The sequence below is a fragment of the Daldinia childiae genome (assembly GCF_008694065.1).
Source record: "Daldinia childiae strain JS-1345 chromosome Unknown Scaffold4, whole genome shotgun sequence".
Taxonomy (NCBI): Eukaryota; Fungi; Ascomycota; class Sordariomycetes; order Xylariales; family Hypoxylaceae; genus Daldinia; species Daldinia childiae.
Window position 1 is genome coordinate 1763796 of NW_022984645.1, and position 13203 is coordinate 1776998.

Here is a 13203-nt window from a genome sequence, read left to right on the forward strand (position 1 = left end):
AAGGACTATCCCTTTTATATTTAGTGACATTGGAACTGTTAAATGTAGGGTTAGGTTGATTTTTGAAGTTCTTTTAATTACAAGTACTTAAATATTTCTCTCAGGTATTCGCGGAATCAATAAATTCATTTGTATGAAGTAACTATACTAAAGCACCTAACACCCCTAAAATTAATTCTTACAATGGCCTTACAACTATACTGTCTAGTTAAATTACGCAAGTCGTAGCGCGAGGTTAATATACTAATGCTCTCGTAACGTCGTACTTAGTTCTTCTTTACCTCATCATCAACTATGCTATCCCAATATCCAGCAGTGCCCTTGTCAGAGTCGTCTTGTAAACTTGACGTGGCAGAATCGTCAGACTCCTTACTTTTTACCGAGCCTAAATCGATAGACTTTTGCCTACCACTTACATTTTTTATTGGCATAGCCGTTGCTGTGGAGATACCAATCACCATGGGACTCCTAAGTCCCTCATGGTGCTCGTCATCGTCCACACTGCCAACAACAAACACCTGGTCGTCGTTCTCCCCATCATGGTAGACAGGTAACCTCCTTTTACTAGGGTAGGTTGAACTTGGAGGAACGATAAAATGGTCTGAAGATCCCATCTCCGAAGCCCAATGCGTATCTCTCCAATCGCGAAGCTCTTGTTCCCAAATTTCAGGTGTGGGCCGTGTAGGAGCAGTTATGGATTGGTTAATGACTTCAGTAGATTCACTAGAAGGAATGTTCCGTTGCGTGTTCCCCCAACGACTCTTCCGGCGACATAACTCGAGCGCCGGGATAGCTAAAAGAAACACAAATACGATAGCTCCAACAACAATATATGTGATGAGATTTTTATGATATAGATCATCTCGTCGAGATAGCTGAAAAGATCCGTGGTCGAATATACCGACCAGTGTAGTTGCTATTCCTTCTTGGATGGTAAGCCATCTTGGAGTAACGGATGTATTATTATTGTGTGAGTGAAACATGGTGTAAGGTGCCATGCTTGCATATTATTACCAAAATAGCGAACGACTTTAAAGAGAAAACACTGGAGAAATACTTTCTTTTCTCACGAACCGAGCTCAATCTACCTTATATCATACGTCATGGATAATCCTATTGTTTTGAAACGACAATTAGGACCAAATGAGCCATCACAATGCTCTTATTGATATAGTTAAAGAACAATATCATTCTTTATCTTACTAGAAAGAATAAACATAATTGCATTCAATAACACCCTAGTCATACTTATTCTCGAACGTCATTCTTTGTGTGAAAGATACCTAGATACCTGTCTACTCAATCATAATCGCCCGTGGCGTCTAATGTTAAAATTTAGAATATAGGAACAAGCTACCTACCTGAATTAGTTGATAAGTGAAGTTTTGGGCCGATCTAAACTAGAGGTAGTATGTTGATTAGCACTGCCACTTCATGGGACCTAGCCTGATGACTAGCCTGGGTATTTTCAATCCGGGTGAGTCACCCCGAAATCGCTACGGCGTAGTTAATGATTTTTATATGAAGTTTCATATAAAATTACACCCTAATATCTATCGAAAACGAAAATAAAAAAATAAAAAAACCACATACTAGGGCATAGCACCTTAACTCAACAACAAACATGGAGGGACCATGGGCTCAAGTGGAAACCACGCTTCCACATATACCACTTCTACCAATTTCTCAGCGCCAGTCAATCCGAACAGAGCGACTATTGATTCGACCAATGCAGGAGGATGACCTTCAGGCTTACCACGAGTTGCGCTTACAGCCAGAAGCAATGGCCTGTAGTAGGCAAGGGAGACCTGACCACGACATTGAAGAGACTCGATCAGCGCTGAACCAATTTTTACCGCCATATAGCGACAAAACATTCTTGTACGGCGTCTTTCTTCCGTCTACGGGCGAATTAATCGGCGAGGGAGGTGTTCATACACTAGAGTCTTCATCTTGTGGTTGGCCCGAGATTGGGTACAGATTCAAGAAAGAGGTTTGGGGCCGGGGGTACGCGACCGAGTTCCTAAGGGCGTTTCTTAAGATCTGGTGGGATTTGCCTAGGAACCGCACTAAACTTCGGGTTCATTCGTCATCTATTCAGAAGGGAAACAATTTGGATGCTGTAGAACAGATCCATGCCAACACAGACTGGGACAATATAGGAAGTCAGAAGGTTTTGGCAAAACTTGGGTTTATACAGTTTTCGAAGTACATGGATGTTTACACACAAGAGGATAAGCTGGGCGAGCCACTGGAATTATTTTGTCACAGGCTTCCTTTTCCGGAAGACAATAGCGGAAGTTGAGGATGATATTTATCGTATATAAGAGGATATGTGCTAGGAGACAAGAACTAGGACCAGTCAGGTGGCATAGTTGGAGTTCTAGGATCAAGCTTATCACTGGCTAGCGACTGAATAATATATATAGGATACTATTTTGCCCCTAGTGTTGGATATAAAATATACCTTATGGACTGCTATATACCGACTTAGTATATATATATGCCGTAGCATCTGATATAATGTCGTATTGTTCTTGGGCGGGGTCCACCCAATACCAAGTTCGGGATATATTATCTCGCTGCTAGAGGAACATACTGCATGTCTAAGATAGGAGTTAAAGCGGAACAAGCTTGTATGTATATTTCCACATATAATACGGCTTATACTAAATTTCCATGCATCTTAAATACTCCTTTCATAAAATCTTCTAACCCTAGACACATAGCTGACCACCCTACCTCACGCTCTCTCGGTTCAAAATGCTTAGAGCGATAGAACGTATTATAACTCCCAACCACCCAACTAGATCACCAGATTCTACGTCGCCACTTTCACCTAGACCAGACTCAGGACTTAGCGGAGTAAGTAGGTCCGGTACATTCGGACCACCGCCGTCTCTCACATCACGAAGTCGCGTACGGGATTGGTTTAGAAAAAAGCCAGCACCCGCATGTAATCGACCTACTTTGTCCAATTTGGAACCTGCTTCAGAGACTTTGTACCATAATCAAGGCTCGGGTTTCTATCCACCATTATCGCCTACTACGCCCGACCTAAATTCACCCTTTGATTCGCACCTAGCCAAGAGGGAGGAGAATATAGAGAAGCCGAACGATCAAGAAGCTACATCAGTATTATCTTCTGATAAAGATAACTACGGCAATCTGGAACCACGTCGAAAGTCAACTCGGCCAACACCGGCCCGAGAGGCTCGAGAGAAACGAGTTCAACGCGTCTTTGATATAATAAAACAATTAAAGAACGAGGAGTATACAACTGAGGATATTCTCATCGTAGAAGAATTGACAGAATCAGCGTTTAAAGACTTGCGTGATAAAATACAAAGGGAAGATGATGATGAACTGAAACATTACTTCGAGAGCGATTTGTGGTGAGTGGATCTTGAGAGTCCCGTTTCGTCCCCTTGTGACAATCTAGGTAGCTACGATTATCCCTATCGAAGTGAACAAAAAGACCATATTGTCTTTCGCATGCCTTCAAAGCTCCATGATCATGTATCTAGGCGAATTTTCATGAAATTGGCAAATCAGTTAGAATCGCTTTCGGACAGGGACACAAACTCAGAGGGGCTCAGCCAGATCCTGAGCAAACCATTTTACATGACAGGATCGGCGAGAATTACCTTTGGGGAGGGGCCTCATGGGAAAAGTCCAGATGAGAGTTTTCAGTATCCTGACTGCACATATCCGGGACTGGTCATAGAAGTGTCCTGGTCGCAAAGGCCGAAGGAGTTGCCAAAGCGGGCAAAGGATTTTATCACTAAAAGTAAAGGTGAAGTGAGAACTGTCATTTCTATAGATATAAATGATAGTTATGAGAAGCGGCAAAGTGGAATGCCTGGAGAGGCCAAATTTTCGATATGGAGGGCAGATTGGGTCTCGGGTAACAAAGTAGTACCTAGGATGAGTGTAGATAACCAGGTACGTTGCCGACTATCAGGTCTGGCTCCAATATCGATTCCGTTCATTCTAAAATAGAAGCAGGTGTTCCAAGACCAAAACGGAAAGTTTAACCCTTCTGCTTCCGGTTTGCACCTCACGTTCGAAGATTTCCTCTGCAGAAATGTAGCGAACATGTTAGGCCCTGACAACCCACGTCTTATAGTTGAAGCTAATGAGCTATACCGATGGGTTCAGCAAGGACTAGCCGCCTTAAATATCCCACCTCCTGGACTATCAGCGGAACAGAATAACGCCTCGGAGCAGCAAGTTTTACCCGCGTCACCTCCGGATTCCCACGCGGGCGGTGGGGAAATGTCGCAAAACCAGACATCAAACCTTGGCCAACCGGTAGGTCCACGTCCCCAAAACAATTCACCACAAGGTCAAGCGCCGCTTGAGACTCAAGTGGAAAGACCGCCACGAAGAGCTCGTTTAATTGGAGCTCATAAGATTTCGGCCTACTTCCGGAGGCAGCATAGGTGAATACTTGGGATAGACGTTACAGCACGGATACAGAGAGATGGTGTTGTCGGCTTGATGATGAACGTATCTAAGAGGTGATTAAGATATTGAAGTATATCTAAATGGTATGTGAGAAGATATTGTCAGAATACGACTGATCTCGACTGGTGTTGAAGCGCGAGCTAGCAGAGGCGTACACGAGTAACAAGCGGATAAAAAAGACCATCAAAATATACGAGCTCGACATAACAGTCAAACGACGATTACGATCGATTAATGAATGCCGTTACGCTTTAGTACCTAAGTTATGAGTATAAGAAATTCATATTAATTGCTAGATATTTTATTTTTACGCTGTTTTCTTTTGAAAATAATTTGAGTTAATATGAGTAAAGTGTAAAGCGATTGAAGTAAAGCTTTTAAATATTTACGTATTCATCTCCTAGCAATGCTCTTACGTAATTCTCTCAGTAGAGGTACCTTACATACTAGTGTAAAGTATGAGATACATAAATCCTACATGCGCTAACCTTCCTAGGCAATTACCTTGATGGAAAGGGAGCTTCGGTCCGGGGTAGTCGCGCAATGCTTGCGGGATCTGACGTCGAGAGCCCCTCCATCAATCGCAAAAATACTGATGCTCCCTTACTGCCTCATTTAAAGTTACATCTTACAAGTTACAACTACCTCCTAACTAATCCTTTATATCTTGAACAATACCTATCAACACGCTAATACCGACACTTCTGTCCGATACATCCGAAACTACCTAACCTACATATATTTCTAATTAATCGATTAAATCCCTCCTAAGGTACATCTATGTAAGACCTATTACTTACATAGGTACCTGTTAACCTGAATTCGTCGATCCGACTTCCAACTTTTCCAATATAACTTCTTAAAGCCTTTCGACACCATCAAGTAGTTTTACTAGTCTACCACCCGACTCTCCTCAATATTCCTCCGTATACGCACGGCCCACGATGTTCAATGTTCTATATCCGTAGTCATGGTTGTCAGAATGGTCCTCCGGGCTACTGCCCCTTGTCCGGGCTGCCTCGGCTTGAATAGACCACAATTAAGCCCATGGCTTTCACCATCGCGTAGTGGCACGCGCATCTTTGCGACGTCGCAAAACCCTCTACAAAAACCTCATATTCTAAGTTTAACCTCGAAAACACAACTGGGTATAGCCAGATTCAGTTCCAATGCCGCCAATAAACCCGCCACTACGCAGAAAGATCCTCTCGCCACTATCGACAAAAGCGCTCAGGAGCAACGGAAAGCGGATTGGGCAATAATGAAAGAGATGGCACATTACCTATGGCCAAAGGATAGCTTCAATACTAAATTACGCGTGTCATTGGCTGTTGTACTTCTCGTTGGGGCCAAGGTATTGAATGTCCAAGTACCCTTCTACTTCAAGAGCATTGTGGATGCTATGAATATTGATGTGGGAGATATGGGTGGTACCGCCGCTATGGTAGCTGGAAGCATGATAGTAGCATACGGCGCAACGAGGATAGGGGCAACCATCTTCCAAGAGCTACGAAATGCCGTGTTTGCTTCGGTAGCACAGAAGGCTATACGGAAAGTTGCTTGCAATGTCTTTGATCACCTACTGCGCCTAGACCTGAACTTTCATCTCACCAAGCAGACTGGTGGTTTAACAAGGGCTATCGATCGAGGTACCAAAGGCATCAGTTTCCTACTTACTAGTATGGTATTCCACATCTTCCCCACGGCTTTGGAGATAGGCATGGTATGCGGAATCCTTACTTGGCAATATGGTGCGAAATATGCTGCCATCACGGCTATCACGATGACCGCGTATACTGCATTTACTATTTGGACCACCTCCTGGCGAACTAAGTTCCGAAGGCAGGCCAACGCCGCAGATAATAAGGCCTCGACAGTAGCTGTCGACTCGTTAATAAACTACGAGGCAGTCAAGTATTTCAACAACGAAAAATTCGAAGTTTCTCGGTACGATAAGGCGCTTCAGGAATATGAAAAGAGTTCTATCAAGGTTGCGACTTCGTTGGCTTTGCTCAACAGCGGCCAGAACATTATTTTCTCGAGTGCCCTAACAGCCATGATGTACCTTGCCGCCAACGGCGTGGCAAGCGGCTCCCTGACAGTGGGCGACTTGGTTATGGTCAACCAACTTGTCTTTCAGCTTTCCGTCCCGTTGAACTTTCTAGGTTCGGTTTACCGAGAGCTCAGGCAATCCCTTCTTGACATGGAGACTCTCTTCAACTTACAAAAAGTGAATGTTACTATTAAGGAACTTCCTGATGCGAAGGCGCTTCATCTTTCTAAAGGAGGCGAGATCAAGTTCCAGAATGTGAACTTCGGCTACAATGCAGAGCGCCCCATTCTCCGAGATCTAACAATGACAATTCCCGCCGGTAAGAAGGTCGCTATCGTAGGTCCAAGTGGATGTGGAAAGTCTACATTATTAAGGCTCCTTTTCCGATATTATGATGTTGAGAATGGTCGTATTCTCATCGATGATCAAGACATTCGTCACGTTACGCTAGAGTCGCTGCGCAAATCGATTGGCGTTGTCCCGCAAGACACTCCGCTTTTCAATGATACTGTTGCACACAACATCAAATATGGTGATCTGTCGGCGCCCGAAGACCGAGTGATCGCAGCCACCAAACGTGCTCGAATTCATGACATTATTTCTAGCTGGCCTGCGGGATACCACACCAAAGTTGGCGAGAGGGGTATGATGATCAGCGGAGGAGAGAAGCAACGTCTTGCGGTCTCCAGATTACTGCTGAAGGACCCTCCTCTGCTATTCTTTGATGAGGCGACGAGCGCACTGGATACGCATACGGAGCAGGCACTCATGCAAAACATTAATAGCATCCTCCGAGAAAAGGCGCGGACGAGCGTGTTCGTAGCCCATCGATTACGAACTATATACGACGCCGACTTGATCATCGTATTAAGGGAAGGCAGAGTGGCCGAACAAGGGACGCATAAAGAGCTCATTGACCGAGGTGGGCTATACTCGGAGCTCTGGAGCGGTAAGTAACCCTAGAAAGGGACACCTGTAACTTCAGATTCTAACTTAAGGCTTGCAGCTCAAGAAACTCTGTTCAACTCTGATGGGGAGAAAGAAGGAGTGGCTAGCGAAAAAAGTAAATGAAAGGAGATTCAGCTTTCAGAAGCCTCGGTCAGGATGAACATTTTGGGTGTTTGCTGATCTCGGGTAGAATAGAGCTGAACAGGCATCTTTTTAGGGATGGTGCCTGATTGAAACAATCGTTCTTGGGAATCCTGCGAGCTATGGTAGGGCATAGTAACGCGAGTGTGTTGTATAACATGAACAATTATAGCAGGAGCATCGTAATCTATGAAGAATACGATGACTATATTTCCAGTAGGGGGATGGTCAGCAGTGTCTGTTGAATCAACTCCAGTGTGAGCTTAGTAGCTATCATGACTACCTCTCTTCAAAAGCACCATCACTTTGCTAGACCTAAAACCTCTAGTTTAGATCAAAGCTTCAATCTCATTAGTATATTAGAGTGCGATCCCCGTAGGTTAGTGTGACATGAGCGTCTGTTGTTGGCTGTCAAGGAGTAGATTTGGCATAGCACTGTTGCCTGACAATGAACAGAGGATTTATTATACTACCTTTCAGCAACCTTTTTAGAACAACCGTAAACTCCATTTCCCACTGGAACTCGAAACATTATTTTCGATAATGGTAATAGCTCAAACCTATAAGCACCAACATTTAGGGATGCGGCTGATCATAGTGTTAGTGTTCATATTTTCACATACCTAGGATATAATAGACCGAGCGCATTTTATAACCGCGGTATGAAGGAATAGTATTGCTTAATTTTATACGAGGTAGGTAGGTAGGTACCTAGAGGCTTATTTACGAGGGTTAGAGAAGCCGAGAGGAATATATCTAAGGGGGTTCTATATTCTTTCTGAGTGAGAACCTACCTACTAGTATACCAGTTGGGTTTATTTAAACACTCACGATCAATATGAAAATTAAAACTAGCATCGAGGAGGATTGATTAACCTCATTGGTGGTTTCAATAGAGGCCGCATCTCAAGCAAGTCTATCAAAGCCACCTCTCGTCTACCTCTTGAATATATCCTATCCTATAGCGCTATGGGATGTTATCTCAACGTATTGACCCCATGGTCGTTTCCACTAGGCCTACCTATATAGCACGAACGCACAAAGCGCAGAGGGTTACATCACGGCTACGAGGCCCCTTCTCTGCCCTTAGTCTAGTGGCTGCGAAGACAGTGCTCCAGGCCTGGCAGATCTTGGCTCAGATAACCTTCCTATTCCGGTCTCCTTATACGCAGAAAATGTCCGACCGATCATCGAGCGTAGTTGTCCTTAGACATCGGTTAGGTACCTAATGTATTATTGCCCGAGTATAGGTTTGGAATAAATCTGTGTCTAAACTCTAACAAGACTGGTGCACGTTAGACGCAACTGTATCTGAAGGGTACCCAGCGTAGACTATATATATATGGTCTATATTATGCGAGTAATGCCTCTTGACCTTTATTTCCCCTTTCCCATTCTATCTCATGTCATCTTAAACTCGTCTATTTCACGAGATTTAAAATACACGATGTCTAACCTCAAGATGTTTTCTTGGCTTTACTTAGCCATCTCTGCAAGCATCTTCTCCGTAGCTCTCGGTCACAACGGGAGGAGGGACGATGATACTCCATCCGTAGACCTAGGATACGAAGTTCGTCAGGGATCGGTAAATGTGCGTTATCCACCCCTTTCTAGGTGGCCAGTTAAATCACTTCAACGTCGAGATGATCGCCTGTATTTACTGCTTGGGGGGGAGAAGAGCTCGGGAACTCTGCTGGAGGGTACTAACAGGTTGACATAGGAAACTGGCAACTACTATGTCTTCAACAATATTGCGTACGCGCAGCAACCAGTCGGCGACCTGCGCTTCAAAGAGCCCGTTGCTATCGTCGAAACCGAAGGAGCACCGGGCCACGAACATGGCAACGATGAGATTGTCATGTGCCCGCAGGCTTACCCGCAATGGGTTATCAACCTCCTAGCACAACGCAGCGGAATCGACAGGAAGACAATGGCGTCTATGCTCAACGACCAACCCGGCCAGACGGAGTCGTGTCTAGTGCTCGACGTCTACGTGCCCGCGCATATCTTCGACGAGGGCCCTACTGCGAATGGTGAGTCGCATTGTGATTCTGCTAGCATGGCTTATCATACGTCTCTTAGATACACGAATACCTAATAACCATGAACTTTGTAGCGTCTGTCCTCGTGTGGATGCACGGCGGCGGCTTCACATTCGGGTCTAAGAATCTATACGGCAACCCAGCCGGCCTGATCGCCAGATCTCTAGAAAATGATCAAAAAGGAACCATCATAGTCTCAATCAATTACCGATTGGGTATGTATGGCTGGCTATCTGGTGAGGATGTCACGGCAAACCTCGGACTTTATGACCAGCGGCTTGCTCTAGATTGGATTAACAACTATATCGTCTTATTCGGAGGCGGCCTGAATAGAATGACGGTTATGGGTGAGAGCGCAGGGGCTGCGAGTATTGTCCACCACCTCACAGCGTTCAACGCGACGGGAACTGCCCCGTTTACGAAGGCGATTATCCTGTCTCCTGCATTCCAACATAACATCGATTTGGATGGCAATTATCTTAAAACGTTGAACGAGGCTACCAAACTAGCCGGACGCGACATCTACAATGTAAAACAGCTGCGTGGGTTACCAGCTGATCTGCTACAGTATATTAACCAACAAACTGTCACCTCGGCACCCGTGGGTACATTTGGCTTCGGCCCCGGGCCCGACAACTCGCTTGTGGCGGATATACCGCAGAAGCTACTTTACCAAGAAAAATTCGACTCTACCGTTGACGTGAGTGATTTCCTCTCGTCAAATAGAACCAAATATTCAGTAAAGTACTGCTAACATCGCAAACTAGCTATTCATAAGCCATACATCCCATGAATCTGTACCCTTCCTGCCGGGCGGCATAAAAACCGCGGCTGACGTGAAGGCATACGTACGAAAGAGCCTGCCGGCGGCCTCGAACACGACCATCAACATGCTGCTTACGGATCGGGGGCTGTACCCGGATGTGCTAGGCGGCAAGTACCCATGGAAAACACAGGCTGGGCGATTAGAGCGTCTAGTCTCCGACATCAGCTTCGCGTGCACGACGCAGTACCTATCGAGAGCGCGGGGCAACGATACGTTCAATCTTGTCTTCACGCACCCGCCCGGCTGGCATGCCGACGACGTGCCGTACGTATTCTTCAACGGCGACACGAGCACGCCGGATAACAAGTCCCCCGTCAGTGGACGCTTAGCAACGCAGCTGCAAGATTATATTATCGCATTTGCTCAAACCGGAGACCCGAACGAGGCTGGTGGACCGCACTTCCCGACGTACGGAAAGAATTCGACGATATTAGAACTGGGGTATAAGAAGTTTAGAACATCGAAAGATGATTTATGGGGTAAGAGATGCGCGTGGATCCAGCAGGCTATGGTTGACGGGAGGTTGTGATTTACATTTCGTTCTGCTTTCGGTGACTCGACTGAGTTAATTTTCTATGAGACCCCCCAGTCGTGATTTTGGAAGCATAGCTACCTACCTTACCTATCATCTATAATTGTAGGGTTGTATAAGTCTATCCAATATGCGTTTATTGCATAATTTATTTCTATTGTTATTCCATTAGTGGCAAGAGGTTGAAAAGGGGACCGTCGCATCCGGCAATATTTTGCGGGTTTCAACCTTTACATCATGTTACTGGCTAATGTTTATGTATATTTAATCGGCCGTGCCATCATGTTCGAGGTGACCGAGTGGACATATAGGGTTCTCTGGGTTGTACTGGCGGCCCTTGTATTATACCTATTCCGGGTCAACCAGCTTCTAAGTCGGACACCGGATGAGGTCCGGCGTCTGTCGGGTTCACGCTGGACGATAGATCAGCTAAATAAGACTTATAGGCAATTGCAAGAGAGGCCAGTAGACTATACAAATAAACTTCCACCGAAGCTAGAGCGTCGCTATGTTGTGACGGGGGGTTCGGGTGAGTATTTTTATTTACGTCCTGACTTTTGCTTGTAGAGACTGTTGCTTAAAGCTTGAATTCCTGCCTACAGGACTTGTAGGTGGTTTCATCGTGCTTCAGCTTCTAGCTCGTGGTAACCCACCGGAGAGCATTCGAATTATTGATATTCGAAAGACCGAGCGTAATGATATGAGTTGCGGACCGGCTACAGAGGTCGAATTTATACAGACAGACATCACATTATCCGATTCTGTCGATGCTGCTTTTGCGCGTCCATGGAATCCTAGCGTTGCTCATCTACCTCTAACAGTGTTCCACACTGCGGCAGTGATTCTAGCTTCCGAACGGTCTAAATTTAATTACTCATTCCCGGAAGCTATCAACGTGATAGGAACAGAGAACGTGCTGGCGGCTGCCCGCAGAGCCGGTGCGGATATTTTTAGTTCCACATCATCCGGATCCATATCTGTTCGTCCCGTCGAACCGTTTGTACTCCCATGGGCAAGCTCGCCGCGAAACTTTTGGCAAGTTCTGGATGTAGGCGACTTCAATGCGCCTTTGAAAGGACGTGAGGGATACTTCGCCAACTACCCCGCTTCGAAAGCTGTCGCAGAAAGATTTGTCTGCAGTTCGAATAACGAGAACTTCCGCACTGGTTGCATTCGTCCTGCGAATGGCGTCTACGGACACCCGACAGATAATACCGTCGGAGACCCTCTTAGTAGAACGGTCTTACCTAGGTGGGTTTTTTGTCACCCAGTCTCGTTCGGTGCACTATGCTTACACCAATATGAACAATAATAGTTGGGTGTCCCATATCGTACAGAGCTTTGTGCATGGCGCGAATGTATCCATCGCGCACTTACAGCACGAGGCGGCGCTTGCCCGGCCTTGGATAGAGAGCTCCAGACAGGCGGGCCGGCCATTCGTAGTAACAGATCCCAACCCACCAATTACGTACGGTGATCTGTATAACGCGATCGAGACTCTCTCGGTGCACCCATTTCACATTATCAAGGTGCCACCCGTCGTTATGCTCCTCCTCTCGCATGCGGTAGAGATCTATGCAGAATTACCTTATAAGTATCCGCTTTTACGCAAAGTACTACCCGAACTTAAAGGTGATATCAAACACCTCAAGCCGGGGATTTTCTCGATATGCACTCATCTAATCGCATCGAATGACGAGATCAGGAAGCCGGTTTCTCAAGGTGGTTTGGGGTATACCGGTGTACTCACTACTCTAGAGGGAATGACGGCAGAGATCCTAGAATGGAATAAAGAGCATGCCGATGATGTCAAGATGAGAAAGGCCTACACAACGTCAGTCTCCCTAGCAGAACAAATTCAGGAGCTCTGGTTAGTGCGAGGTGGTTCTGTCTCTAGTTGGCAATGATATGCAATCTCACCAATGCAATGACAAATGCGAATATACGTACTCATTTCATCGGTTTGCATACCTAGGTATGTAATTGAAGATATTTCCTATTATAACAGTGAAGATAATTCATTATATCCCATCTGTGCGGTGGCTCTGCATGTGTCAAGTTCTGTGAGAAATACCAGCATTATGCGCATATTGATCTACCCAGGAGGTAGCTGAAGGTCGGTAGCTAACGCATAACCTGCAATCCGCAAATCGTAAATCGCAAGGTTATTAACGTTTGAATTGCGCTTGCG

At 45.5% G+C, this 13203-nt stretch overlaps 4 protein-coding genes across 4 annotated transcripts; all 4 read left to right on the forward strand.

Annotated features, from left to right (window-relative positions):
* Positions 1 to 1624: 1624 nt before the first annotated feature.
* GL218_04795 (putative n- gnat protein) lies at positions 1625 to 2305 on the forward strand (the record flags this gene model as incomplete). Its single annotated transcript, XM_033581419.1, has 1 exon — positions 1625 to 2305. The coding sequence occupies one exon, from the start codon at positions 1625 to 1627 to the stop codon at positions 2303 to 2305; it is 681 nt and encodes a 226-aa protein (XP_033435654.1).
* Positions 2306 to 5452: 3147 nt separating this feature from the next.
* GL218_04796 (Iron-sulfur clusters transporter ATM1, mitochondrial) lies at positions 5453 to 7594 on the forward strand (the record flags this gene model as incomplete). The annotated part of the gene is made up of 2 exons (XM_033581420.1): positions 5453 to 7472; positions 7530 to 7594. The coding sequence occupies 2 exons, from the start codon at positions 5453 to 5455 to the stop codon at positions 7592 to 7594; spliced, it is 2085 nt and encodes a 694-aa protein (XP_033435655.1).
* Positions 7595 to 9059: 1465 nt separating this feature from the next.
* GL218_04797 (Lipase 1) lies at positions 9060 to 11009 on the forward strand (the record flags this gene model as incomplete). The annotated part of the gene is made up of 4 exons (XM_033581421.1): positions 9060 to 9203; positions 9333 to 9645; positions 9729 to 10354; positions 10422 to 11009. The coding sequence occupies 4 exons, from the start codon at positions 9060 to 9062 to the stop codon at positions 11007 to 11009; spliced, it is 1671 nt and encodes a 556-aa protein (XP_033435656.1).
* Positions 11010 to 11249: 240 nt separating this feature from the next.
* Positions 11250 to 12919, forward strand: GL218_04798 (3 beta-hydroxysteroid dehydrogenase/Delta 5->4-isomerase; the record flags this gene model as incomplete). Its single annotated transcript, XM_033581422.1, has 3 exons — positions 11250 to 11541; positions 11615 to 12263; positions 12328 to 12919. The coding sequence occupies 3 exons, from the start codon at positions 11250 to 11252 to the stop codon at positions 12917 to 12919; spliced, it is 1533 nt and encodes a 510-aa protein (XP_033435255.1).
* Positions 12920 to 13203: the final 284 nt, after the last annotated feature.